Here is a 27,725-nt window from a genome sequence, read left to right on the forward strand (position 1 = left end):
GAAGTGGAAACCAAGTGGATCCCTTACGACTTAGTGGCCTGCCAGTCTAGCAAGTTCCAGCTACAGCAAGAGTCGCTGTTTCAAAAAGAAGGATGGAAGGTAATTGAGAATGACACTCAACATTGAACACTGGTCTACACACACGCACGCGTGCACACACACATGCACACACAGGCACGTACATACGCACTTATCCCCGCATACATAAACATGCATACCAAGAAATAAAGAAGGTTAAAAAAAAGTTAATATTAACCCAAAATAATATAATCATTTTGACAAAAAGTAAAAAGAATATTATGAACATGTGTTTTCCACTTAATGAACATTTCAAGTGATAACTCTAACCGTCGTTATCTTAGTTGGGTAAGACAGTTCAGGTTTGGGCAGCTTTCTTTTAAAGCCGAGGCTAAACAAGCTCTCACTTTGAACTTTGATTGCTATTGACTATCCGAACTGCCACCTTCACTCTACATAACCGTTGGTCAACACGGTATGTCTACAATGCCCTAGTCATTACATTACAAACTGGAAATATAAAAATGCTGTAATAACAAGGCACTGTTTGCCCTTAAGCTCCATCTGTAGGAGTGAGAGACACACAAAGGGACAATTATACAAAAATGGAAAGATCTGTGAGGCTTTAGAGGTGGCACTGCGGGGATCTCCGGGCTGGGTGCTGTTTTAGCTCTGTGATAGGGTGGAAGGGGCATTCTAGAGACAGAGTCACCAAAGGATGAAAGACAGCCGCGGAATGCAGTGCCAGAGTGTGTGTCTGGACAAAGGTGAAAAGAGAGGGATTCAGGAAAGACCTGGTATGTAACCCCAGGGTTGAAAGGTAATCTCCAAAGCTTCCTCCTATCCAAGGAAAAGTGCAAACGCCACTGAACGTAAGTTTCTGGTGAGGTAGCCTGGGCTCCGCAAGGCCTGAGCCATGTGCTTGGTTCTCACTCGTAAAGCCCTTTCTGTCTCCAAGCCTCCATCCACTTTGGCCTCAACGTGGAAGAACGCCATCATGGTCTCTGGGCTTTTAAATTGCTCGACAGGTGGAATTCACAACTCATCGTGTATAAAATGGGGGTCCCAACTACCCACGACCCAGAACTGCTAAGGGGGGTAGTAGCTTAAATGCATTTGTAGTAAATGCCTTGAAAATTACAAAGACACCCCCTCCTGGCTTTGAGACAGGACCTGCCCTGGTCAAGGCCAGAGGACTCTCCTGCTAGGGCAGAAGGATGGTTGTCTGGAGCGCCTCCCACCCTCGCGGGGTAACCCAAAGCACGACTGCTTGACCTTGTCGAAAGGAGGCGCCACCTAAGGGAGAGATCAAGGGTGTTCACCTACGATCTCCTGGGCAGGAAGCCTGAGTCCCCGCCAAGCCGGCCGCTGGACGACCCTACTAGCGCCCCCGGCCCGGGTCAGCCCCTCCTCGCGCGCCGACTAGAAGAGGGTGGAGCATCCCGGCTCCCGCAGCCAATGAACGCAGCGGCTCCCTGGTCCGATCCCCGGCGCGGCTCACCATTGGTCGCCGCCTGGGTCTCGGCCCACCGAACCTTGGCGACCCAAGCCAATCGCGAGGCTGCGGGCCCGACTTACAGGCTCCCGGGGCGGTGGCGGCAGGCGCGGAGCCGGCGGAGCGCGGAGCGGGCGACAGTGACGGGCGGCGCGAGCCCGCATCCTCCTGAGCGGCGCGCCGCGACGCCATGGAGCCCACCGTGTCGCTGGCCGTGTGCGCGCTGCTCTTCCTGCTCTGGGTGCGAGTGAAAGGGTTGGAGTTCGTGCTCATCCACCAGCGCTGGGTGTTCGTGTGCCTCTTCCTGCTGCCGCTCTCGCTCATCTTCGACATCTACTACTACGTGCGCGCCTGGGTGGTGTTCAAGCTGAGCAGCGCGCCGCGCCTGCACGAGCAGCGCGTGCGGGACATCCAGAAGCAGGTGAGCAGTTGCGGGGCGCGGCTCTGCGCCGGGCTAGCGGTCCGCTGGGCGACGGGGGCGTGTGCGGAGCCCGAGGAGCGGCCATGGGAAGGGGATCGCGAAGGACCCGGCGTGAGATGGGGGAAGGGACTGTCCAGGGATGAAACGGAATCAGCAAAAGCACTGGGGCAACAAATAACAACCCTTCCCCGAAGCTTATGAACTGTCCGCTAGGTGCAGGGCATGCGCAGTACCTGGAAAACGAGGGGCCCTAAACCCTCGGGAGTCAGGTAACTAAACTCATCAGGCACCCGCATTCCAGAGGAGGAATGGCCTCTGGGAGGTGGTGCAGGGAAATGGGGGTGGGGGGGATGATTCAAGTGGAGAGATTGGTTGAGCAAGGGTAGGGAAGCTGAAGAGCACGGGCAGTGAGAAGGTTAGAAAGTCAGTTTGGAGAAAAGCATTGTGCTAGGAAAGAGGTGAAAGTTGTGTTTTGCAGTCCGAGGTGCTTTGGATGCCTTTACAATAGAGGATTAAAAAGAGAAGGCGGAATCAGCCCCCAGCCTCTGGTAGAGTCTCGGACTCCGCAAATGTGCAGTCACTCTGCACCCAGATGTAGTTGCTCGTCTCCCAGTGAATAGATGGTGAGTTCACATAGGCCAGCAGGCACCTAGGCCAAGCCTCCTGCACAGTGAAGCCGTCTTCCCACGTCCAGGGCTGGCATGGGTTCCCTCTACCTCTCCTTCTAGTCTTCTCTAACTGGCATAAGGCTGCAGAGAGTGTCTCTTCCCGCTGCCGCCCTCAAGGCAGCCCACCCTCTTCTTCTATTTACTTCATGCTGTATGCTGTAGGCTGAGAACTGCAGGCTGAGCCTGAAGGTGCAGGCCGACTGACCTCCACACCAGAAGACCTTGCCCAGTGAGAGGAGATGCAGGAGGCACAGCGATCAGGAACAGTTTGCACTGCTACCCTGGGCTCCATAGCTCATAGTCAAAGCTCCACAGCTCTCCTGTCCCCCCACCCCACCTGCACCGTCTCTCGTCTGCAGGATCAGATCTGACATTTACCTCCTGGATGCCCTGGGAGCTCCCAAAGACACGGACTGTTATCTGACAGCTCGCTTTGGGGCCACAGTGTATGACCGAGCGCTTATTAACCTTAATGAAACTGGAAGGATGTGCTGGGAACAGGAAACCATGGGGCCCATGACCCCACACCTTCTGCCCCGCATGTGTGTGATTTACAGTCCACAGCCATGTGGTGCCTGGTCCCTGTTTTACTAAAATGGGGTTGAAGTTGTGAGTCGTGTGCCCAGGACCACACAACTGGTAATTAAGGCAGGGACTCACACTGGCTTGGCCTAAGAGCCTGGAAGCTCAACTCCCTCAACCCCATCGCTCCACTCCTTCCCACGAGCCTGGTTGTGTTGCCTTGTGCATAGCTTCTTACCTTAGCTATCTGAGTAAGTCACCCTTGCTGTCTCTTGAGAATTTGACAGAGAAGGGTATTTGTTGTTGTTGTTTGTTTGTTTGTTTTGTTTTGTTTTTCAGGCTTTGCCTCTCTGCTCCAATCCAATCAATGTTCAAGGCTTGACAGTCTCTATCTGTGTACCTCACACTCTGTTTGCAGAAAGTCTCCGACTTCAGGGTCAGGCAGAGCTGGGTAGTCTTGGAACTCACCTTTTGTCTTCCTACCGCCTTTCTGCCAGACTGAATAAGAGGGAAGCCCAAGCCCATGCCATCTGCCTGACAGCTCCGGGGCAGCTTCTAACGCCTTGGCGGGACTCTTGCAAAACTTTGTTGAAGCTGGTTTGAGCAAAAAGAAGCCATACCAGCTTATGTCCTGAAAACAATTCCCGCTGGCTGAGGTGTGACTGAATCCAGGGCCCCCTGTCCCATTTATCTTCATCTTGCCTCCTGTGTCTTCCTTAGTGCTTCCTTCCTCGAAGCTGACTCCATTCTTTTGAGGTGCTATTTTCCTGTGGCTCACTTTCTGCCTCAGTAAAGAGGAAATGCCCCTCCTGGAACCAGACCCAGTGGCTTGGCCTCTGGAATCACAGACCCATTCCTAAAGCTGCCCCCTGTGGCCAGCAGGGTCCAGTCGGCCTGGGTGCCAGGGACAGGGATTACTAGACGCAGATGAAGAGGAAAGGATGGTGCTTGGCTCCCCTAACCACAGACATGCATTGTGCTTGCCTGGTCCATCTGCGGGGACAAGACATCTCCTTTATTTCTCACCAGCACATTGCCCTCTCCATCGTTTCTGCTCTGGGGTGGCAGTTCTGCCCATTGGCTGGCCACTCCGTCCCTGCCCCTCTCTCCCTGTCAAAGTGGTGCATGTGTGGATGCTGACAACAGGCATCCACTTGGCACCGAGTACACTGCATAAGTAGCTCTTCTTCCATGGACTCAGCCCATCTGTCTTTCCAACCCTGTGATTGTTCAGTCCTGGCTATGAATCTGGGTCTTGCCAGTCATGGGTTATGTGACCGTACACAAGCTATTTGTGCCTGGAGCTCCTCATCTGCCAAAGGGAGGCCACCCCAACCTCCTGGGATTGAGAAATCTAAGAAGCCTAGGTGGGCCGTCAGAATGGAGATGCTAATCGCTTTTATAATCACTTCCCTGCAGTTAACCCACTTCACGTTTTCGGCGTACTCTAATTGCTTTCTAATTCTGTTTTCATTCTTCCTAGTGCAATAGACACACATTGACTATTCTGTTGGTCTTGTGAGCTAGGGAAACTCCGCAGGGTAAGGCCCTAGGAACATCACCATCTTCCCCGCCCGCCGTGATGCTCGGGCAAAGGCATCTTTCCCAGTTTCCTCCTCCTGAAAGAAGGACTGTGTGAGCCACTCTAGGGATGCCAGATGGAGCCAGCTGAGTCTTGTCCTGTGGTTGCAGGTCCGGGAATGGAAGGAACAGGGCAGTAAGACCTTCATGTGCACGGGGCGTCCAGGCTGGCTCACCGTCTCACTGAGGGTTGGAAAGTACAAGAAGACTCATAAGAACATCATGATCAACCTGATGGACATTCTGGAGGTGGACACCAAGAAGCAGGTGAGAGGGCTGAGGTTATAGCTCAGTGGTAGAGAGTTGGCCTAGCATGCACAAGGCTCTGGGTTCAATTCCCCCCACCCCCTACCCCCCCCCAAAAAAAAGAAGAAACAAAACCAAGTGAGTAGTACATGCCGTACCCTGGCTCTGGGAGCAGGTGTTGTCCCTGGTGTGAATAACTCACAGGGTAGTGAGTTCAGTCAAGGACATGCTAGAGTGGACAGGACCAAGGCCACCAAGAGAGGCTCTGTCTACCATTGTTGTTTTCCAAGCCCCACAGCCACTAGAAGAAGCTGGTGTGGGTATATGGGGGAGGAGGGGCCTACAAAGGTAGCCAGGAGAGGGGAACTTGCTTGGTACAGGCTTGTTTGTTGAATAGCCCCAAAGTACACATACTCTTTGACCCACTTACTACCTTTCCTTCTTAATACTTCTGGGCCTTTTAGCTTAAGGAAGGGGAATTAGAGTCACAAGTAATCAGAGATTTGGATTACACTTTTATTTCTAATAGAATAATGCACTATCCAGCAGAAGGAGAGTCACCGTGAGACCCTGGGCAAAGTGTGTGCATCGCGGTGCCTTTTGTAAGACTGATTTGTTGACATTGGCCTGGCGTACAGTACCCCTGTACATGTTCAAAGTATGCAGCTGGGTAATACATTTTGACAGGAGTTTTGACAGGATTGCACCAGTGAAACCATTATCAGAATATGGAACATGCTCAACAGCCTTAAAGGCTTACTCATAGGTCTTGGTAATTCTTTCCCAAACCCCTCCCTACCTGTTCAACCCACAGCCTCGGGTTAGCAGCGTACTCCTTCTCCTGTGACAGACTTTGGATACTACTGAGAGAAATCACTCAGTGCTTACTCTTTGGGTCTAGGATCTCTAATGAGTATTTTAAGATGCATCCATATTGATGCCCAATTCCCTGACCCGTACTGCTTTGCTGCTTGTTAATATCCTTTGCATGGGGAGGTCAGTCTGCTCAGCCATTTACCTGCTGGGGGACAGCCCCGCCATTTCCACTTTGAAGATGTTGCAAAGTGGTCAGGAACGTTTCTGAACAGGCTTTCTACAAACATGCAAGGTCTTTCTTTGGGGCTGGAGAGCCGACACAGACAGCTCTTTCAGAGGCCCTGAGTTCAGTTCCCATCACAACCCTTACAACGCCAGCACCAGGGAGCCTCTGAAGAGCCCTGAGCTCCAACACACACACACACACACACACACACACACACACACACACACACACACACACACACACACACACACAGTTTTAAAATTTAAAAGTAAAAGAGAGGCCAGAGAGGTGGCTTGCTGGTTAAGCATGTGTGCTGCTCTTGTAGAGCACTCAAGTTTGGTTCCTGGCACCCACATCAGGGAGTTTACAACCATCCGTAACTCCAGCTCTGAGGGATCCAAAGTTCCTGGCCTCCCAGGGCACCTGCCCACATGTGCCCACACATACATACACATTGTTTAAAATGAGACATCTTTAAAAAAAAAAAAAAAAAAGGTAAATCTTTACAAGTCTTTCCTTGGGCAAATGCCTAGGAGTAGAATGGCCAAGTCACGTGGCAGGTGGATGGTTACTTAGGTTTAAGAAAATGATCTGGTTGTTTTGCTAAGGAGTAGCTGCATTTTACGGCCCCATGGGCAGTGTGTGTGCCTGCTGCTGCACATGGCTCAGCCTGTCATAGTTGGTCTTGATTTTAGCCATTCTAATGCGTGTTACTGTAGCGTCTCTGTGGGGTGACTGAAGACCTCGGCTTCCGGTCCGTGAACATACTTAGGCCATTGGCATGTTGTCTTTGGTGAGGCCTGTTCAGATCTTTTGCTATTTTTTTAAAAAATCCAAATTCATTCCATATTTTCTCCTAGACTGTGGCTTATCTTTTGAAAACTAAAATTTTACTACCCATGTGGAGGTGGAGGAGGTCAGAGGACGGCTGTGAGAATAGGTTGTCTCTTTCCATCTCACAGGTTCCGGATCAAACGCCGGTTGTCAGGCTTGGGTGACAAGTGTCTTTATCTACTGATCTGTGTCACCCGGCCTAAAATACTATTTGATTTCCCTTTTGGTATGTGTTTTTGACCTTAAGTTAATTACAAGGATGTTTAGTATCGAAATATTTAGCAAGCTCTTTCTATCTTGGATTTCTGTCTAATTTAGTTGTTGCTAGAAAATTAAATGCTTTCAACTTTTTGAGGGAAAAAGCCAGGTTAAGTGTGTGTGTGTGTGTGTGTCTGTCTCTCTGTCTCTCTGTCTGTCTCTCTGTCTCTCTGTCTGTCTGTCTGTCTACAGTCACATGAGTAAACTGTTTTGGAGTAACACAGTCTACAAATGTCAATTAGATCTCATTCCTCATAGTCTTGCTCAAGTCTGTCTTCACAGCTCCAGCACATCCGTTTTACATCACATGTTTCCTGTTTCAAAGCTCTTACGAGGCATAAACAAACATGTTTAAGGATTTTTGTTGTTGTTGTTTTTGTTTTTTGGTGGTGGTGGTGGTGGTGGTGGTGGTTGTTGTTTGGTTTTTGGAGACAGGGTTTCTCTGTGTAGCCTTGGCTGTCTTGGACTCACTTTGTAGACCAGGCTGGCCATGAACTCACAGAGATCCGCCTGCCTCTGCCTCCCGAGTGCTGGGATTAAAGGCGTGCGCCACCACCCCTGGCTTTTAAGGGTTGTCTTTTTAATGTTCTTTTGATTAACTTTTTTTTTTTTCATTATGAATAGATGTATCGTTCCAGATGGCCTCGACCCTCTACCTACTGCCTCTTTTCAAATGCTGAGTTTATAGCTGTAACCCCCTACATCTGGCTGAAATTACCTTAAAAGTTCCTTAATTATAGTCTTTGCTTGAAATCTGCTTACTGTTGAGAACCACTAACATCTCATTTGACTAGCGGCGGCATGATGTGTATCTTTTTAATCCTTTTACTGTTAACCTAACAAAATGTGTTTCTCTTATAGGCGACACCAGTTGGGTCTTACTTTTTTTTTTTTTTTTAAATTCAACCTAACAACTTCTTTCTTTCAGTTTCACTAACTGTCATGGCCTGTGTCTACTTTGTGTATTTTCTCCTTGTGTTTTTTTTTTTTTTTTTTTTTTTTTTTTTTTTTCCTTCTCATAGCAGGTAACTCTGGCCCTTAGTGCTCTGTCTCAGCACGAGACAGCATGCCCATGAAAAATCATTTCTCCAGAAAGCCTTCCTGATCTTCATAGTTTAATGCTAATCTTTATTTTATGTGTGTGACTGCCTTGATTGCATGTGTATATGTATACCACTTGTGTGTGGTGCCAGAAGAGAGTGTCAGAGCTCCTGGAAATGGATGGTTATGAGCCTCCATGTGGGTGCTGGCAACTAAACTCAAGTCCACAGCGAGAGAAGCAAGTGCTCTTAACTGCTGAACAATTTCACCAGCTATTTGTGCCAAAGTTTTAAGGATCTATTTGTGTGGTACACGTGTATGTGCGTGTACGTGCACATATTTGCATGTATGTTGGTGTACATGTGTTGATGTGCATGTACATTTTTAGAGGCCAGAAGTTAAGTTGAATTTCTTCTTTAATTGCTCTACTCCATATATATTGAAGTAGGATTTCTCTCTTGAGTGCAGAGCTTGTCAATTTGGCAGGTCTAGCTAGTCAACTTGCTCTAAGGAGCCCCTATCTCGGCCTCTCGTGCATTGGGCAAGTTGTCACATTCACATGGGTGTTAGAAGTCTGTACTACTGTCCTTGGTACTTGTGGTATCCGCCGAGTGGACTCCCCAGTCTCTGATGCTAATTTCTTTTTCGCTGGTACGGGTGTACCTACATAAATGTTATGTATCACTTGCATGCTTGGTGCAGCGGGCCTTTTGAACTGGAGTTACAGGTGCTTGTGAGCTGTCATGTGGGGCATCCAGCCCTCTTAACTGCCGAGCCACCTCTCCAGCCCTCTCTGGCACTACATTTTTAGCATGTGTATGTGTGGATCTGTACGGTGTATATGCACGTTGCACTAGAGCATACACAAGAGCAGCACGGCATGGAAAAGCAAGGCAGATCTGTTTCATGATTGTCACTGGTCAGCGAAGAGCTAAGATGGATGGTTGATGTTTTCTTCCTCATCTTGCTATAACTGCCAAGGCAATATTTTCCCCTATAGTTTAAAAGAAATTAACTAAACACTCATTATATTTGATTCTTTTTGGGATTCGTTTGTTTTGCTTTTTCAAGATCTTGCTATGTAACCCCAACTGGCCTCAACTTGTGGCAGGTCTCCTGCCTCAGTTTCCCAAGTGTGGGGTTTTATAAGTATGTGCAACCACACCCAGCTGTTCTGCCATCCTCGGGAGGATATCCAACTTTCAATACTAGCTGACTCAGAGCCAGAGATCATAGTCACCATAATTAAAGGCAGTGTAGTATTCTAGAAAAGCCCATGAAGGCTGCGGAGGACTTTCCAGCCTGAGTGCTTGGGAAAGCTGAGGTGGCACTCTCTGTGTGCAGGCATTCCTGTTGGGTTTGCTGTTTGCACAGATCCGGCCTCTCTCTCTCCTGTCTACAGATTGTGCGAGTGGAACCCTTGGTGTCTATGGGTCAGGTGACAGCTTTGCTGAACTCCATTGGCTGGACCCTGCCTGTATTACCCGAGCTGGATGACCTCACAGTGGGTGAGTGGTCCATGTTCATGCGGGAGGGCTGGGTGGTCCCATAGCACAGTGGAGGAATACCGGCCGCATCCAGATAGCAGGTCTACTCCATGCTGGTTTCTTTTCCTTTGAGCCACAAATGGAGCAGGAATGGATCAGCCTCAGGTATTCTGATCCCCTCTGCTTCCTCATGACTGTCCCTTGCTCCAGTGTCACACAGAGGATAAGGTTGCTCCCTCGCCCTGTGGGGTCTGTGACCACCAAAGCTCTTGTCCGAGGCCAGCTCCTTCCCATAGGTCATACATAGCTTCCTGCCACCAAGCAACCCCTCTTTTCATTAGAGTTCCTCTTAGAGAAGACTCAGCCACAGATTTTTTTTTTTTTTTTTTAACTTCTGAGGCTGGTCAGAGGTGAAGGTGGTGACCATCAAGGAGGCTTTCTCACGCCTACTCCCCAAACTGATTGTTAGGACAATATACTATTTTAGCAGTCCCGTTTGCACCAGCCCCATCCTGCACCCCACAGCTTTTCCTGCTGACATGTGTGTCTCTGCAGGGGGCCTGATCATGGGCACAGGCATCGAGTCATCATCCCACAAGTATGGCCTGTTCCAACACATCTGCACTGCATACGAGCTGATCCTGGCAGACGGCAGCTTTGTGCGCTGCACGCCGGTAAGTTCAGAGACGTGGGCGTTAGGGAGCATGGAGTCGGGGAGGTAGTGCTCCTTGGGTCCTTCATTTTCAATACACCCACTGGGCTGTACAGCACCTTACACGCACTCAGGCACTGTGAAGAGTGTTTCGTGCATCCTATAGTGTTTACTTTACTAAACTATAAGGGGATTACTATGACCACCCCGAGTCAGATAGGAAACTCAAGCACCAAGAGGCTAGTAGCGTGCCCAAGGTCACCCAGATAGCCCAAGTAATCGGGTTCAAGGTGAGCACATCACAGCCTCACAGAAGAGAGCCCGAGGAAGGGTGACCAGTTCAGGCGTTCTGGTCTGGGATAAGAAAAAGTCAGCCAAGAAATACATCATGTTGGTTCAGCGTGTCTTCCTACACATCACCTGAGCCCTGTCTCCTTTTTATTTATCAGGAGAGAAAAGAGGACATAGGCTTCTCTGAGGCCAGACTCCTCCTTTGCCAGCTTGCATGAGCTGGAGGAGGAAAGTGTTGGGTTTGGGGTTCGGGGCCTGGAGCCAGCCAGGGCTGCAGTTTTGGGAGTTTGTGCCGCCTCTGTGCACGTGACAGTCGAGATGCACTAGTAAGCCAGGGAAGGGCTTGGTTGACAGGGCCCTGCCATGTCACAGTCTTCTGCCTGCCTCAGCACCTCCTTGTCCAGTCCCCTGCCCCACTGCTCTCCTCCCTGCCCCCCACCAAGGCAATGCATGGTAGGTACTAGAGCTGGTGTACCGCCGGCCTATGGGAAACCAGCCAAGACTGGATTTTTTTTTAATGCCTGTACTGGTACCCCTCCTTGCCCCTTAGTCCTCCCTTTGGGGTCTTTGGGTAGTTCTGGTCATGACTTTGCTGTGTGGCCTGTGGTTTAGGGTCTAGGCCTCAGAGGCAGGAAGGGGATACTGTTGAGCTGAGCTTCCCTGATATAGGGAACAGTAGGATGTTAAGTATGAAGTAGAAATTGCAGACAGAAAACTGAGTAGAGATTACAGCAAAGGGCAGGAATCCAGCCCAGGCCTAGGCCCCTTCATGACCATGCCTGGGGGTCAAGCTCTCAGCATGTGCCAATTCTGCCCCACAGTCTGAAAACTCAGACCTGTTCTATGCCGTGCCCTGGTCCTGTGGGACCCTGGGCTTCCTGGTGGCTGCCGAGATCCGCATCATCCCTGCCAAGAAGTACGTCAAGCTGCGGTTCGAGCCAGTGCGGGGCCTGGAGGCCATCTGTGAGAAATTCACCCATGAGTCCCAGCGGCTAGAGAACCACTTCGTGGAAGGCCTGCTGTACTCCCTAGATGAGGCTGTCATCATGACAGGGGTCATGACAGATGATGTAGAACCCAGCAAGGTAGGCCTGGGGAAGAAAGGTGGCCTGGGGGTGGGCCTGTTCTAGATGTTTCTTGTGGTAGTCCATCATGCAGGTAACAGGCTCCTTCAGAGATGTGCAAAGCCACAGAGTCCTGTCTCCTCCATTTCTGCCACCCTCCAGTCATGTTATCCCCTCATGGTAGACAAAACCAAATGTCTAATGACAGCCCACGTCATAGATAAGGAAACTGATGCTCCACGGGCTAATTTAAGTTTCTATAAGATGGCAGAGCCAAAACTGAGTAAATGCCTTGACACGTCCTTCAAACCAAGCCCTCAGCTTTTGGCATTCAGTCTTTATGTTTTATTAATGTGTTTTAATTATACGTAATAAGTGAGTAATATTTTAATCTTTATTTATTTTCAGACAGGGTTACATACTAGCTCAGACTGTCCTGGAACTCACAGTGTAGCCCAGGCTAACCCCCAACTTAGAGCCATCCTCTTGCTTCAGTTTCTTTGAGTGTGAGTTCTGGGATTGTAGCTGTGAGTCAACTATGGAATATTTTTGTTTTGTTTCTGGTGTTGGTTTTTTTGTTTTGCTTTGTTTTGGTTTTGGTTGGTTTGTTTGGTTGGTTTTTTGAGACAGGGTTTCTCTGTGTAGCCTTGACTGTCCTGGACTCACTTTGTAGACCAGGCTGGCCCCGAACTCACAGCGATCCTCTTGCTGGGAACCTCCCAAGTGCTGGGATTAAAGGCATGTGCCACCACCACCCAGCCTCCAAGTTTTTTTTGTTGTTTTTGTTTTTGTTTTCAAGACAGGGTTTCTCTGTTTATCAGCCCTGGCTGTCTTGGACTCTCTTTGTAGACCTGGAATCCACAGAGATCCACCTGCCTCTGCCTCTCAAATGCTGGGATTAAAGGCGTGTGCCACCACACCCGGCCCAATTAATTTTTAATAGCGGGTTTCCCGCCTCCATTCAGAAAGGGTGTGTGTTCATGGTAAGAGACATAGAAGCATAAACAAATAAAAGCCCCCACCTACACATGTGACCAAAAGCTGTCCCTCATTTATTTTCCCCTTATGCATACAGAGAGCCTTTTTCAAGTTTTTAAATTATGAATTAGATTGACAACATTGAATATGTAAGAAAGTTAAGGTACATTTACACACACACACACACAACACACACACACACACACACACACACACACTGTCAGCGTACCCACATCCACAATCTGCCCTGCATCTCTTACTGTGTGTGGTTGTGCGTGTCCTGATTTTATCCTACTACGCGCCACGTGGTTGTGTGTAAGCACTTGGCCTGCCCCCAACCCCTTACTTTGCACTGAAGACGTAAGGCTCTCTTCCTGTCCTTTCATAACAACATTTTTCTGAATGAAATGGAATCCTGAGCCAAGGTGGGAGCGCACTAAATTTGGGTGAGTGAGACCACACAGCCCTCAGGGGAGCAGTCGCGTTTACATCCGCATCCAGCAGCAGGTGGCTAAGCACCTTTTCCTCCACGTCTCTCGCCAGCTGTGGTGAGAGGATCACACTTTGATTTTGCCAATCTGATAAGGTTAAAAATAGTTCCTCCTTATGTTGTACCTCTCTTGTTACTTGCAAGGGTGAACATATCTCTATCCGAGTTTTCTAGTTTGGTTGCCCTTACCTGTGATCCCCTCTTCAAGTGTGTCTGTTCAGTGGTACACATTGCCCTGCGCCATGTTGCCTTAGCTGGAGTTTATTCTTCAGTGCATTGAGCAAATGCCCACAGTGGGAAATCTAAGTCACTTCCAATTTTGTTTTGTTCTTATTTACTTAGTGAACTGGTGAGAACTTGAAGAATAGCTTAAGGTAGGATTTAATACATCAAACTATAGGCCTCTCTTAAGGCTCTTGATCTATACCTACCTATATACCTGTGTCTCAAGATGACCCAGTAAGTGTGGATGCTTCCCACCAAGGCTGGCCACCTGAGTTTGGTCCCTGGGACCTACATGGCTGAGGGAAAGAACTAACTCCCACAAGTTGTCTGTCCTCTGTTTTACACACACACACACACACACACACACACACACACACACACACACTAAACAAATTTGGTTTTTGTTTATTTTTAATTGGAAAGGAGGGCTAGAGGTTTGGCCCTGTGGAAGGATGCTTACCTAATAAATATGAGGCCCTAGCTTCAGTAAAATATAATTGGAAAGGACTCAAGAATTGTGTGTAGCAGTCCTCTCTGCATGTCAGGAGATGAGGTGGAGGGAGAGGCAGAGACCCCTCCAGATGCCCAGCAAAGCAGGTGTACGTTCTGGCTTCTGGCTTCTGGCTCACGTGGGTCCCTAAGTCCCAGCTTCTAGGGTTGGTTGGTGTCCACAGCATCGATTCCTAGTAGGACAGGTGTGTGGAGGAGGGCATCTAGGAGCACCAGTGGGAACAGCGACTGAAGTGTCCCGGCTCTCCCTGGCCTCAGGCCAAGGCATTATGAGCTTCCCACCCCTAATCACCTGGCAGGGGCGTCTGGTCCAGAGGTGTTCCAGCTCCTCTGGGTCATATCCTGTTCACAGGAGAGCTGAGGGAAGGGGTCAAGAAGAGAAGCCACCACTTTACCAAAATGACTTTACTGTTTGAGATTAGATGCCATTGAAGAGATCACTAAGAAGATCTGTTCAGCTTTTGAAGTGTTTGGACTCCCGACCGACCAGATCCCTGCATTTCCTGAGGAGAGAGCAAAGGCCCCAAGACCTTTCCAGGAGCTCCTCCTAGCCAAGTGGCAGGAAAACCGCAGGCCAGAGAGTCTTGTCACTTGTCCTAGCAAGCAAGACCAAGACTCCAAGTGGGAGTGGAGTTGGGACAGGAGAATAACACATGTGATTAGATGGGCCGAGCATCCCTGTCTAGAAGCCAGCCAAGCACTGTGGTAGGCCCTCTGGTGGCACTATCCAAGGTGCCCTATGGGGATGTAACCCACTTCACAGTCAGGAGGTGGCTGTCTGCGGCTATGGTAAAGCCAGCGTGAGCTTCTGCAGCTGCCTGGCCTTCCCAGCTCCTGCATGTCCTGAGTGATGGCTAGCTAGTTCATTATCATCTCTGGGCTTCCCTGGCACCGTGCTTCCTGAAGACCTTGAACCCAGCACCCCAAGTTTCGACTTAATTACACAGTGGATTCCACTGACAGGCAAGTAGCCAGACCTCAGCTGCCTCAGATCAAATTGCTCCGTTCGCTGCTGGGTTTCCGTCCCCTTCTGTTACCCAGCAGAGGCCTCACTGTCCACAGGGAAGCCAGCGTGGGCAAACAGACTTTGGTGCAAAACTGTCTTGCTTATTGTGGCTCCCACTTTCCTCCCCGCAGAGTGCCTGCCGGCCAAGGGGGCTTTACAGGAGGGCGGTACTCAGGAGTCTGGCTGCAGAGAGAAAGGCTGGAAGGCTGAGAGCCGCGCGGGGAGGGCAGGCAGGGAACAGATGCTGTGGCCCACTGTAGGCCAGGCCCTTGCTAGGTGTGGCCTGTCTTATGTGTTTTGACCTAGGCAGCCATTCCGTTCAGCAGTGCCTCTATCTTGCCATGTAGAAAGTGAGACAGGCTAAAGATCAGCCTTGTCATGGCTTGCACATGAGAAGAACAGACTGGCACACAGGACAGTGTTATGGTATGGTCTTGGATCTGGCTTTTTTTTTTTTTTTCCAGAGAGAAAGAGAGAGAACTAATGCCCTGAAATTTATTTGTGTGGGGGTGTGGGGGGGGGCATGGGTATGAAAAAATATATATTTTTGTTACTTGACATATGAAGGAAACAGGGTTATGGGATGGCACAAAGCTAGAGTATGGTTGAGTGATATTTGCTCTCTTCCGAAGAGAACCTGCCCAGAATTCAGTTCAGAGGAGAGGGGGCTGAGGTCTGAGCAGCTAGGTCATCTTGGTACCAAACAGATCCAGGAACCTCCGAGGGCTGTAAGGCAACAGTGCAGGGTGTCACTTAGGCATTGAAGGACACGGAGCCCAGGGCCAGGACATTAGCCATCTATGAACTCCCCTGCCAGGAAAGGGAGAGTATAGGGAAAGTGATGAACCAGAGGACTGAGGACTGGTGCCCAGTCAGGGAACAGTAGCAAAGTGCCATCGCTGGCTGAGCTGCTGCAACGCGTTACAGTGAGAGTGATCTCCACCGGCTCGGTAAGGGCAGCCGGGAGCTCACCTGGGCAGAGCCCTGAGTTATCACTGACACCATGAACATCGACTCTGTCCTAATCAGGTCACCGGCTAAGATGGGCCACTAAACTTCCCAGACTGCCAGAGCCAGCTGCATGGCATGCCCCTGTGCACGGCACTAAGGGGCACTGAGTGTGTGCTCTCTGCTGGAGAGTGCCTGCTGTGCCCAACTGCCTGGCTTTGAAGACTCTCCGAGGCCAGCGTTGACATGTCAGAGCTTTGAAAAGGCCAAGAGTGTTAAGCAGCGGGCCGGATCAGTGTTACTCCCTGGTGGCTCCTCTGTGGCCTGATCACAATGCCCTCTTGTCATTTCAGCTGAATAGCATTGGCAGTTACTACAAGCCGTGGTTCTTCAAGCACGTGGAGAGCTACCTGAAGACAGACCGTGTGGGCCTTGAGTACATTCCCCTGAGGCACTACTACCATCGCCACACGCGCAGCATCTTCTGGGAGCTCCAGGTGAGGCTCGGCTCCCTCAAGGCCCTGCACCCTCTGGGACAGAGGGCCCTTCACACTGTGGCCACAGTTCTCTGTCCCTTTGGCGAAGGAAATGGTCTTAGTCCTCTTGGTCCGGCAGAGCAGTTGCTGTGTTTTGGCTTGGGGACAGCAACCTGCAATGAGAGGTTGGCTTTCATGTTGACACTGAGAGAGAGTGGGGCCTTACTCTGTGGAAGGCAGACTTTATGTTCTAGGAAGCATCACTGTTGCTGGGCAGAGGGATTGTAGCTCTGTGGAGCCAGAGCAAGAATGGGAAAGGCTGTGACAAAGTGGGAGAGAGAGTCAAGTTCAGCCTTTAGGTGAGCGTAAGTCTGTTGTGTGCAGGGGTGAGTGGGCAGGTGGGAAAACTTGCTAAGAGAAGGCGCATGGGTTGGCACCTAGACTTGAGGACAGGCCACACCGAACCTCCAGGAGAGTCGCTGGGCAGGGGGAAACCACCAACAGTGGGCCGAGATAGTCAACTAGTGTCTGCCACATAGGTCGAAGAGCTCACTACTTACATGGTACTGTGTAACTTCCACCTCCATAAGGTCCTAATGTTTTCTTTGTGCCATAAGGAAACCTCATACCCACTGAGCAAATAAACGAACAGTTTGCACATTCTTTGGGGGACACACGTGCGTGCACACAGGAGGCACAACTGCTGGGCTATGGGAATTCTGTGTCTTTACGGTTGGAGCTTCTGCCGAAATGTTTCCCACAGTGGTTGTATTGTTTACGTTTCACTTGGCAGTGACCCAGCTTTCCTTCTCTGGCCGATGCTTTGTGATTTGTAAGTTGTTGTTATTAGCCACCCTCAGATGTGCAGTGGTGTCACAGTGGTGATTGTGGTTCCTTATTGATCGCTGGAGGCTGAGCATTGTGACAAGTGCTTGTGGCCATTTGTGGGGTCTTTTTTGTTTGCTTGCTTATTTTTAGTCCATTCATTGGTTCATTTTTGGTGTGTATGTAAAACAAACATATGCCATGACGTCCTTGTGGAGTTCAGGGGACAACTTAAAAGAATCAGTTCTTTTCTTCCACCTCGTGGGTCCCAGGGATTAAACTCAGGCCATAGGTTTGGCAGCAAGCGCCTTTACCCACTGCGTCCTTTCACTAGCCCCCGTGTCCATTTTCCCCTGGCTGTTTGTGTTTCGTTGTTGAGTTGTATGTGTTCTTCTTCACATGCTCTGGACTCTAAACCATTAGCAGATACATGGTTTACAAATATTTCTCCCAGCCTGCACATTGCTTTTCATGGTTTTGCCAATGTCTGTTGATGTACATGTTTTTTCATGTAAAAGAAGCCCACAGGTTAGCCATTTTGCTGAGTGTCCTATTTAAGAGCTTACTAACAAGTGTAAGACCACGAAGATCCTTGCCCTCCGTCTCCCAACCTGTGCCTGTCTTCAGGAGCCTTGAGGCTCTCTCACATAGGTTGAACTGCACTTCCTGTGAAAGGCAGGAGTCCCCTGCAGTCTCTTACACCTCACTGTCCAGTTGTCCCTACAGGCAACATCTGTGTGAAACACAGCGAGGTGGCTGAGCAAGAGCAGAGTGAAGGCACACAGCAGCCAGAGGCTGCATCACAGGGCCCCTTGTAGGTCACATGAGAACTTAATGCTTTCTTCTAGGTGTGCTAGGAAGTCGGTGGGGCCTCTGAGCAGGAAGCTGATGTGTCCTGTTTTTTATTTTTAAAGAACGTTTGTGGTGGCTGGATGGAGAGCTGTATGTGTTGGGGGCTAAGCGATTATGGCTGAAGGGTTTCTGTTGTCTGAGTGAGAGGCAGCTGAGGAGAAGAGCAGCCTGCGGCCCAGGGTGGACAGTGACAGTTGAGCCGACCTACATACAGGGTTTCCAGACAGATTGGCATGAGTTCAAGATTGGAGACCCAAGAACTGGGTTGAAGGGGGCCCCCTAACTACCACAGGAAGCAGGGGGTGGGCATGGTGAAGGACACTATAAGTTCTGCCCCGAGCACACCTGTTGATGGTACTTTTGAAATGAAGGGGGAGCCCTGAGTCAGCTATGTGTGTGAGGACCAGAGGGGCTCAGCAGAAGTTAAGACCACATGTTTAACTATGGGCACTGGTAGCAGAAAAATGTTTTGGTTTGTGGGGGTTTTGTTGGGCTGTGGTTGTTTTATTTTTGAGATAAGGTCTCATGTAGCCCACACTAGTCTTCCTGAGGCTGAGACTAAACCTTGATCTCACTGCATCCACCCCGCCAACGCTGAGCTTATAGGCCTGCGCCACCACACCCGGCCTTTTCTTTCTCTTTGGAAAATGATATTTAAACCCATGATAGGTGCATAAAGATGCCCAGCATTGGGTGCCCCACAGTCCCAGAGAGGAGGACCAGCAGAAGAGAAGGTGCCCTTAGCCAGAGCCCAGTAGAGACCGTCAGCACCTTCGGGGAAGTGGTGAGGACTAAGTGAGATGAAGGGACAGAACCAGCTTTGAATAGCAGGTGACATCTGGAAGGCTGGCTTTTGAAAGAATGGGAGAGTGAAACCCAGTCTCAGTGGCTTCTTCTTCTTTTTTTTTGTTTTTGTTTTTTTATACTTAATTTATTCATATTACATCTCAATTGTTATCCCATCCCTTGTATTCTCCTATTCCTCCCTCCCTCCCATTTCCCCCTTACTCCCCTCCCCTATGACTGTGACTGAGGGGGACCTCTTCCCCCTGTATATGCTCATAGGGTATCAAGTCTCTTCTAAAGGGGCAAATAGACTCAGGACAGAAGCTGTAGGGTGGGCATGGGATTAAGAGAAAGACTCTTGTTTCTGTGATTGTTTTCAGGAGAGGTGACATCATAGTTATGTGTCCTGGGCCTGGTGGGGAGAATGCGCATAGAGTGGGACTGTGCCTTGGCTCCGCCCAGAAGGTGGCCTCTTGGTGGTAGCACTTGTCCTAGGTAGGGAACAGGTGCTTGAAGTTGGGGAGGTGGGAAGTTGAAGGAGTTCCCTTCTGGTTGCCTGTAATTTCTCAATGAAATCAGAAGCAGGAATTTCAGCCAGGTCATGGTGACAGCTTGTTGTAGGGGGTGGGGGGGGTGGGAGGGGGGGGGGGGTGGGCGTTATTTGCAAATTTTCCCTTATAGAATAGGAAGTTCATTGTCTGGGAACGACCCAGGCTTTCAACTCCCTGAGGCTAGTGACTATGAGCTCCTGGCTAGGCCATTGTCTGCCACCCACATTGTGACAGTGGGTGCCAGATGGGTGGGGGAGGTTGAAGAGTAGGAGCTAGGGAGTAGATAGTACAGACATTTATCATCTTAGAGGGCCAAATAGATCATGTTAAGCTTTTATACTCCATCCAGCAACTGAGCCCTCCTGCACCAGGGCTCCACAGTGATCCAAAATGGGTAAGTGTGGTATAGGTGGCTCTGGGAAAAGATACACTGGGAGTGGTTTGGCTCTGAGATTGGATCGCCATGGTGACAATGCTGCCAGTTGTTCTGGGATATGACATGAGAGCAATAGCTGAGCTCAAGGTAAGACTGCTAGAAGATAAAGAGAAATTGGGCTGGGGAGCTGGGGTACCAAAGTGTGACTACATCATGTTTGTGGGTATTGAAATCACCAAATATTAGTGCAAGTGATGGTGACAGTGACCTCAGACTCAGTAAGGTAGAGCTGCAGTGCACACGTGTGAATGAATGAGTGCGTGTTGGTTCAGACCCAGGAAGAGGAGCTGGGAGCGTGAGGGGAGTAGAGTGGCCCCGGCCTCAGTTATGAAACCACGAGGGTTGGGTGAGGGGAATGCAATAGTGCAGGCCCAGTGAGGGCTAGCGCTGAGTGTAGGGCGAGAGGATGGCAGTGGTCCAGCCTCCAGCGAGGGATGCAAGAGGCTGATGGGTGGAGGAAACCCTTGCTCATGGCCACATGGGCCTTGAGCTGCCTACCAGCAAAGCAGCTGGCCTCCCCTACAACAGATCGCCCAAGAGGTACCCAGGCAGACTCTGCAGTGTGCCGGTTTCTGCACTGTGCATGGTTTCTGGTCACTCCAAATATTAGCACCATGGGTCATTTAGTTGAACCCACTCCAGCTGAGGGGCGCTGAGCCCTCCCATCTCCTGAGGAGATAGATTTTAAACTGCTTCAGTCTGTGCTCCAATGAAGTTTGTACCTCTGTGCTGTTAGGTGAACACTCTCCTAAGCCGCCTTCGTTTCCAGGAAAGAACTGGAAGAACAGGTGTCTTAAGCCCGTGTTTGCTTTACCTGGAGTTTGCTCTTGGGACAGAGAAATGCAGGGCAACAAGACGGGGCAGCAGCAGAAACCAAAGGTTTCAGCTAGCCCACGGGCGCTGCAGGCAAGACTGGCCTTCAGAATAGCGTGTCCATTGAGATCAGTGCACCTTACCCACACCTCTACCCCTAGACCAGGCCTTTCTCCCCTCCACCTGGCCTGCAGGAGGCAACTCCCTTCTGCCAAAGGTGGTTTTCTGAGGAGGGACCCCAGTTCTGTGTGTCCTTGGGGAAGTGGGTGGAACAGAAGCCACGGAGGCTGAGACCTTTCTGAAAGGGAACATACAATTTCAAGATGTAGGTGTCCCCACCAGGAGGATCCCTTCCCTTCCACTGGCGGCCTTCACGTCACCTTCCTCCCTGTAGAAAAAGGCCTTTGAAAGAACTGGGTGAACCTGCCTGCATTCTGGGCGATGAGTCAGTACACCCCTCACCCTGGTCTAGCCTGGCTGGCCCAAACACCTCCCTCCCTCCCCCACCTGGGTTGCTGAGCTGTTTGGGGCCTGCTAGGTAACCTGTGGGGCCCATGTACAAAACAGGCCTAGAGTGCCCCTGAAGGGGCTAAAATATATATAAAGCCTTTTCCTTTGTCTTGTCATAGGTATCTGGAGAGTAAATAAAAAATAAATCAGATTTTACTACTCATCTTTTAAATACAAATATAAGAGCACTTAGCTCCACCTACATGTGTAATCTGTTTTTTGTTTTTGTGTTGTTGTTGTTAAGGTTTCTCTGTATAGCTTTGGCTGTCCTAGACTTGTTTTGTAGACTAGATTGGCCTTAAACTCACAGAGATCCACCTGCCCTTGCCTCCCAATGTTGGGATTACAGGCGTGCGCCACCATGCCCCATAAATGTGTATTCTTTGTTTCATTAAGTCGGGCGTGGTGCCACACGCCTTTAATCCCAGCACTCGGGAGGCAGAGGCAGGCGGATTGCTGTGAGTTCGAGGCCAGCCTGGTCTACAAAGTGAGTCCAGGACAGCCAAGACTACACAGAGAAACCCTGTCTCAAAAAACCAAAAAAAAAAAAAAAAAAAAAAAAAAAAGAATGCAGCACTGGAGTCGGGCATGATGGCGCACACCTTTAATCCCAGTACTCGGGAGGCAGAGGCAGGTGAATCACTGTGAGTTCGAGGCCAGCCTGGTCTACAGAGCAAGTTCCAGGACAGCCAGGGCTTGTTACACAGAGAAACTCTGTCTTAAACTCCCCTCCCCCTACAAAAAAAAAAAAAAAAAGAAAAGAATGCAGGGGTGGGGCTGGCTTAATATTAGGGTGCTTGCCTAGCACATATGAGGCCCTGGGTTCAATCCCTAGCACAGTGGGGTTGGTGGGAGAACAACTCTTGACAGTACTTTGCTCCAGAGAGATGGTTCCATGGCTTAAAGCACTTGCTATTCAAGCCTGAGGGCCAGAGTTTGAATCCCCAGAACCTACTTAAAGCTAGGCATGAAGGCACATGTCTGTAACCCCAACCTCCTAATGGGAGGTGAGGCAGGGCAATCTTTGAAAGCTTTCTTGGCACACACAGCACCAAACAACAAAAGAGACCTTATCTCATTCACTGTAGAAGGCAGGGACAGCACTTAAGAGTTGTCCTTCGACCTTTACGTGTGACCTCCACAGGCATGCATACGTAACGTACATATGTACATACATACACACATACATGCGCACATGCATAGACTCTGTTTTACTTTTGGTACCTGAATGTTTAATGTTGACCTTTGTCTTTCTGTTAAGTGACAGAGGGAGGGCTGAGAAAGCAGGGCAGGCCTAGCTCATCTCCCTGACAGGTCTCATCTTCCTGACGGGTCACCATCTTCAAAGCAGTTCTGTCCATTTTCACAGACAGGGCGGGGGCGGGGCGAGTGGGTGTTAACATGGGTAAGAAAGGAGATACTATGATCCTCGGTTACCCCTGGGGCTCTGCAGCCAGCAGAGGTGTCCAGGAGCAAGCCAGATGTGAGCAATAGTCGAGGTGGCGAGAGCCTGGGGAGGAAGCAGCTGCAGAGAGAGATAGCTGGACAGGAGCAAAGCCAGGGCCATGGGTCCCTAAGGGGCCAAAGGATAGATGTGTAAGGGGGTGGCAGAGGCAGTGCTTAAAGTTTAAGCACAACTAGCTCTCTTTGAGGCTGACAGTTCCAGCTGATACAGACCAGTGGACCTGAGAAAGATGGCATAGTCTCCCTGAGAACTAGGAACAGCCATCTGTCTCCCGGTAGCTCACTGTCCACCTCAGGGGAACAGCAGCGATCTGGAAGTGTGACAGCACATTGCTGATGAGGATGCAGGGCGCCGTGTTGGCCTCTAGTTTCTGAGCACAAGGTGGTCCAAGCATCTAAAGTAGGATTCCTTAAAGATACCCACATTTAGTGTAGAGTTGTCCGCATCCAGGAGCTTAACATTAAACATCCATGTTGATGGGCAAAGACAGGTGAACGGTCTTCACTGTTAGTCCTTGAATAATCTAATGCTTGTCGATGTAGACCTACTTAAATAAGTGGGCAGCAGAGCGAGGCTCCGCATGCTGTGTGTGAGCATGGCTAAAGCAGTCTGTTGTGGGATAGTCCGTCTCTCGGGTCCTAGCCAGACAGAAAGAAGCCAAAGATGCATACAGTTGAGCAGACATGGCTCCAGTGGGGTAGCTCTGTGACCTCACTCATCATAGTGTTGTGTTCTGGTGCACAGCACACAGCAGGACTCACTCCAGATATGTGTGAGTCTTGATTCTGAGCTTTCCGCCATTGGCGCATGTCGCTGCTCTGGGCTCCTATTCCAGGGGAACCTTTGGCAGCTGTCTCTGACCCCCACCCCTGGCGTCAAGGCTCCAGGGCCTGTGGTACCCTCTGCACATTGGTGACGGGGGAAGGGAGCAGGGCCTAGAGCTGAGAGGAATGCCGTGAGCAAGGCAGTCCTCTCTGCATGGTGAAGCGGAGGGTGTGCTGTGATAGAGAAACAACGCCCAGGGCAGCAGAGGAACAGCCGCATCTGCACATCAGGGTCCCCAGGGAGAGCAAAGGAAGCAAGTGAACCATGGTTGGCCATGTGCAAACCCACAAAGTTCCTTGTAGAGACGGATGCCACCCAGCCGGGGAGAGCCATCCTTGTTTTGTTGTTGTTGTTGTTTTGTTGTTGTTGTTGTTTTGTTTTGTTTTTTTAAATATTGCTCAAGCTCTCTGAGTATTTCTCTCCTTACTGACAGCATTCACTTAGTAAACGTTTCTGGAACACCATGCACTTTGACCTCGGTCTTCAGAACAGGAGTGGTAGCCATCTTATCACTGCGTTCCTGGCACTGGCCACAGTCTCTCCATTTGCGTCACATGTCACTTCTCAGAGATAAAGCAGCTCAGCTCCAAGAGGTTGGGTAACTAGCCCAAGGCCATTATAGCTGGTAAAAGCACGAGATGCGGCTCAAATCCGTGTCCGTATGGGAAAGTCTCCTAGGTCCCCTCCCCCTTTAAGGAGGAGTTTGCACTCTGGAATTACTTAACCTTCTGCCCACCCCTACCTGTGTCTTTCAGGACATCATCCCTTTTGGCAACAACCCCATCTTCCGATACCTCTTTGGCTGGATGGTGCCTCCCAAGATCTCCCTGCTGAAGCTCACTCAGGGAGAGACCCTCCGCAAGCTGTACGAACAGCACCATGTGGTGCAGGACATGCTGGTGCCTATGAAGTGCCTGTCGCAGGCCCTGCATACCTTCCAAAATGACATCCACGTAAGCTGGGGTGCCAGGCAGGCCATGGGCCCATGGGACCCAGAGACCTTCTCCGTAGAGCAGAGTAGCCCAGTTTTGTGTATCTGTACTCTGGCCTCAGTTTCTCCAACTATAAAATGAGGGTCTTGGCCCCGTGGTGCCTGATAAGCTCCTCTAGACTGGCCCCCGTGTGGTAGAATGCGACTATCTGGCAGGGCTAGAGGGGTCGCTGAAGCTGGGAGCAGCTGGGAACCTCTCATGGGCTGCATAAGGTCCCCCTACGTGGGATGTGGGTGGGCCGAGCCCATGTCTGCTACCTGCTGGGAAAAGGCAGACCGACCTACTTTCCTGGCTTCTCAGGTCTACCCCATCTGGCTGTGCCCGTTCATCCTGCCCAGCCAGCCAGGACTGGTGCACCCCAAAGGAGATGAGGCTGAGCTCTACGTGGACATAGGGGCGTACGGAGAGCCGCGGGTAAAGCACTTCGAGGCCAGGTCCTGCATGAGGCAGCTGGAGAAGTTTGTGCGGAGTGTGCATGGGTGAGTGGCCCAGGGTTTGGGAACACAGGGCCCCTCTCACTCTCCGTGTTCATCCTCACAGCCTCGCTCCTTCCCTCCCGCACAGTTTCCAGATGTTATACGCCGATTGCTATATGAACCGAGAGGAGTTCTGGGAGATGTTCGACGGCTCCTTGTACCACAAGCTGCGCAAGCAGCTCGGCTGCCAGGATGCCTTCCCCGAGGTGTATGACAAGATCTGCAAGGCTGCGAGGCACTGAGCGGGGCACCTGGGGAGCCAGCTGCACGCGAATGGACTTGGCTCTCCCTCGCTCCAGCATCTCTGCTTCCCCAGATTTCAGAAAGAGATCCCCTCCAGAAATCCCCGAGGCAGCCCGATGGCCTCCAAGGCAGCTCAGGCAAGTGGAGGCACAGTGGGATTTGGAATCAGACAGGCCTAAGTCCCAGTCCCACATTAGCCAGTCATTAGCTGTGTGACTCTGACTCTGGGCTCATCACTTGGCCTCTGTGTGCCCCATGTTTATCTGCAGAAGGAGGTAAAAATACCTACCTTCGGGATGTCACCCACATAAAAGGCCCACCGTGTGGGAGGGGCTTTGCAAGTGGTAGCCAGCACCACTGTTTCCATTCAACCTCACGCCTGACTCCTGCTTTGGAGTCCAGAAAGGCTCCCCACAGGTCGTCTGCACAGGCTGGCACGATGAAGGGGTGCCGTGGAGTTTCACCTGCACCGCCTGCATCAGCCACAGGAGCCCTTCGAGTGGGCAAAGGACAGTCCTCCTTCCCCTGGGACTCAGGGGGACCACGTGACGGGCAGGCCGGCCCAGGATGTGCTGTGCCAAAGCCAGGTCCAGTCCAAAGTTCTCTGCTATCTTTGGGCCATCCTGCCCCCTTCTTCCTGTGGCTCAGGCCCGAGGGCTACCCTGGCCATCCCTGAGCCCACTCAGGACTGTTCCTGGAAAGGACATCTCAAGAGGGGAAGCCTAGCCTTTCTGGGCTTTTCTTCTTGACACCCATCATCCAGGCCTCTAGAATCCACTGCGTCACAACGTGAGCACATGCTCTTGACTGTGTCACATGGGGCGGGGTTCCCACACTGAGCGAGAAAGGGGTATCTGCCCTGAGCTACTGTGAGGACCCTCCCTGGGGTTGGAAGAAAAGCATCCAGGGTCACTCATTCCCCCCCTCCCCATTTTGTTCCCCCTCCCCCGGCTCTAGTTAATTTCAGTGCCTTACAAATCCTAAGCTCAGAGAAAGTTAGCTCCATTTCCGTTCCCAAGGGAAGGGCCTCTGAGGTCCTTCTGCCTTGTTAATGAAGCGTGGTTGGTTGTACACCCCCACGTTCAGAACTTCCTGGCCTGGCTGAAAACCCAGAGTCTGAGGGGGGGGTGTCGAGTTCTGGAAGGGAACTCGAGCTGAGCTGGTCACAGTCTCCTCCCCCACCACCCTCCACCTCTATGCTGCAGTTTTCTCACCTGTCACATTGGAACATAAGAACTCCTGAAGTCTTTCTACCTTCAGACAATAGGCTGCGAAAGCCTTGAGTTATAAGTCCGGGGAACATAAATGGCCCAGGTGACAGTTAGGGACTGTCCCATCATCTATAGTCCTTTCCACCACCAAGCCAGCTCCCACGTCATTTCATCCGCCTGGCAGGGGCCAGAACCCTTAGAGTCACATTTTAACTGAAGGATGCTCTCTGATGCGCTGAGGGCTTGGCACACTGCACAGTGCTGCTCTGGTCCTGTGAAGGCTGGTGCACGCGTGACAGTTGGAAGGCAGAGGAATCACCTCATCCATTTGGCCTGTGAAGCAAGTAACCACACTCTGCTGTCTGAACAGCACGCATTCCTGGCATGGGCTCTCCTGGTGGTCTGTGTGCATCCTTGCTCTCGCAGACTGATGACTTTGCTTGCGGCAGAAGAATGGTCAATGCGAGCTAGGTTAGCTAGTGTCTTAAAGCATCTTATTCCACCAGTCAGGCCTCCGTCCCAAAGTCAGTGGGTCTGTGGCAGTGGTGCCAGCAACCCGTGTCGCTCTAACCAAAATCCAGCCCTCTACAGACACTCCCCAGGACCTGGGAAGGGAAGAGGTTTTGAATCACATTAGTCTCTGGTTAGTGTTGGCTCCAGTAATATCTTGCCTGAGAAGTGGCCTTTGTCTTCCAAACATGGCCGACTGGGTCCCAGCTTTGTCTCCTAGCCAGTCCTGTCGTCATCCAACCACAAAGTGGCTAAGTGAAGAGACTTTGCTGCTGAGGGACGTGCATGTGGGAAGTCAAAGAAAGCCTGTCCCCTCCATGGCTCTGGTTTCCTGGCTGCATGAGGGTGTTGTGTAACATGGGAGTTGTAGCCACTGTCTTTGGCTAGAAAGCTGAGTTGGCTGTTACTGAACAAGAAGGGGATGGGTGTGGCAGTGTGTGCTGTGTGGGTTTTGTTTGTTTTGTTTTGTTTTTAATGTGGTCATGGGAACCAAGGAGAAGGCATGGATCCCTCTTTGCAGGCTTTGTAGCCTCAGGCACTGTGCCTCCTCTCCAGAACATGTGGTCCTGGGACCACCACTTCTGTAAAAATAAAGTATGGCCTGGAAGCCAGTCTGTCATTTTTGACTCAAGAGAATCAGTGTGGAGTCAGACCAGCTGGCGGTGGCACTCAGCTGTCCTGTCAGAACACAAGCACCCATGGGTACAGGCTAAAAGAATGCTGGGAAGTGGGTAACAAGTGTACTTCGGTCACTGCAATCAAGCAGTGATGGCAAGAGTCCTTCTGAGAAGATGGCAGTTCGGGTCAGGTGGGCGCTGGCCTCAGACAGCCAGCATGGTTAGTCATCAGGAGGTATGGCTGATGCCCTGGCTTTGTCACTTGGTTGTGACCAGCTAATTTTGACAAGCTAATTGCTCCTGTGTAGACATCTGAAAGCCAGAGGAAACCATTAGCTCCATCCGGTCAGAATGCCTTCC

The 27,725-nt window shown here is 50.7% G+C and overlaps 1 protein-coding gene across 1 annotated transcript; it reads left to right on the forward strand.

Moving 5' to 3' along the window:
• Nucleotides 1-1,631: 1,631 nt before the first annotated feature.
• Nucleotides 1,632-27,355, forward strand: Dhcr24 (24-dehydrocholesterol reductase). The gene is made up of 9 exons (XM_051170958.1): nucleotides 1,632-1,934; nucleotides 4,817-4,972; nucleotides 9,529-9,634; nucleotides 10,169-10,287; nucleotides 11,378-11,641; nucleotides 16,131-16,274; nucleotides 24,072-24,269; nucleotides 24,609-24,787; nucleotides 24,873-27,355. The coding sequence occupies exons 1-9, from the start codon at nucleotides 1,704-1,706 to the stop codon at nucleotides 25,024-25,026; spliced, it is 1,551 nt and encodes a 516-aa protein (XP_051026915.1). The 5' UTR covers nucleotides 1,632-1,703; the 3' UTR covers nucleotides 25,027-27,355.
• Nucleotides 27,356-27,725: the final 370 nt, after the last annotated feature.

This window comes from Acomys russatus, chromosome 29 (assembly GCF_903995435.1).
Source record: "Acomys russatus chromosome 29, mAcoRus1.1, whole genome shotgun sequence".
Taxonomy (NCBI): domain Eukaryota; kingdom Metazoa; phylum Chordata; class Mammalia; order Rodentia; family Muridae; genus Acomys; species Acomys russatus.

Excerpts from the sequence above, each read along its gene's own strand:
- Dhcr24 (XM_051170958.1), top strand. The coding sequence starts at position 1,704 with ATGGAGCCCACCGTGTCGCTGGCCGTGTGCGCGCTGCTCTTCCTGCTC. Across the intron at positions 10,288-11,377 it reads GCTTTGTGCGCTGCACGCCG|TCTGAAAACTCAGACCTGTT; the intron begins GTAAGTTCAGAG and ends TCTGCCCCACAG. Across the intron at positions 24,270-24,608 it reads CCTTCCAAAATGACATCCAC|GTCTACCCCATCTGGCTGTG; the intron begins GTAAGCTGGGGT and ends CTGGCTTCTCAG.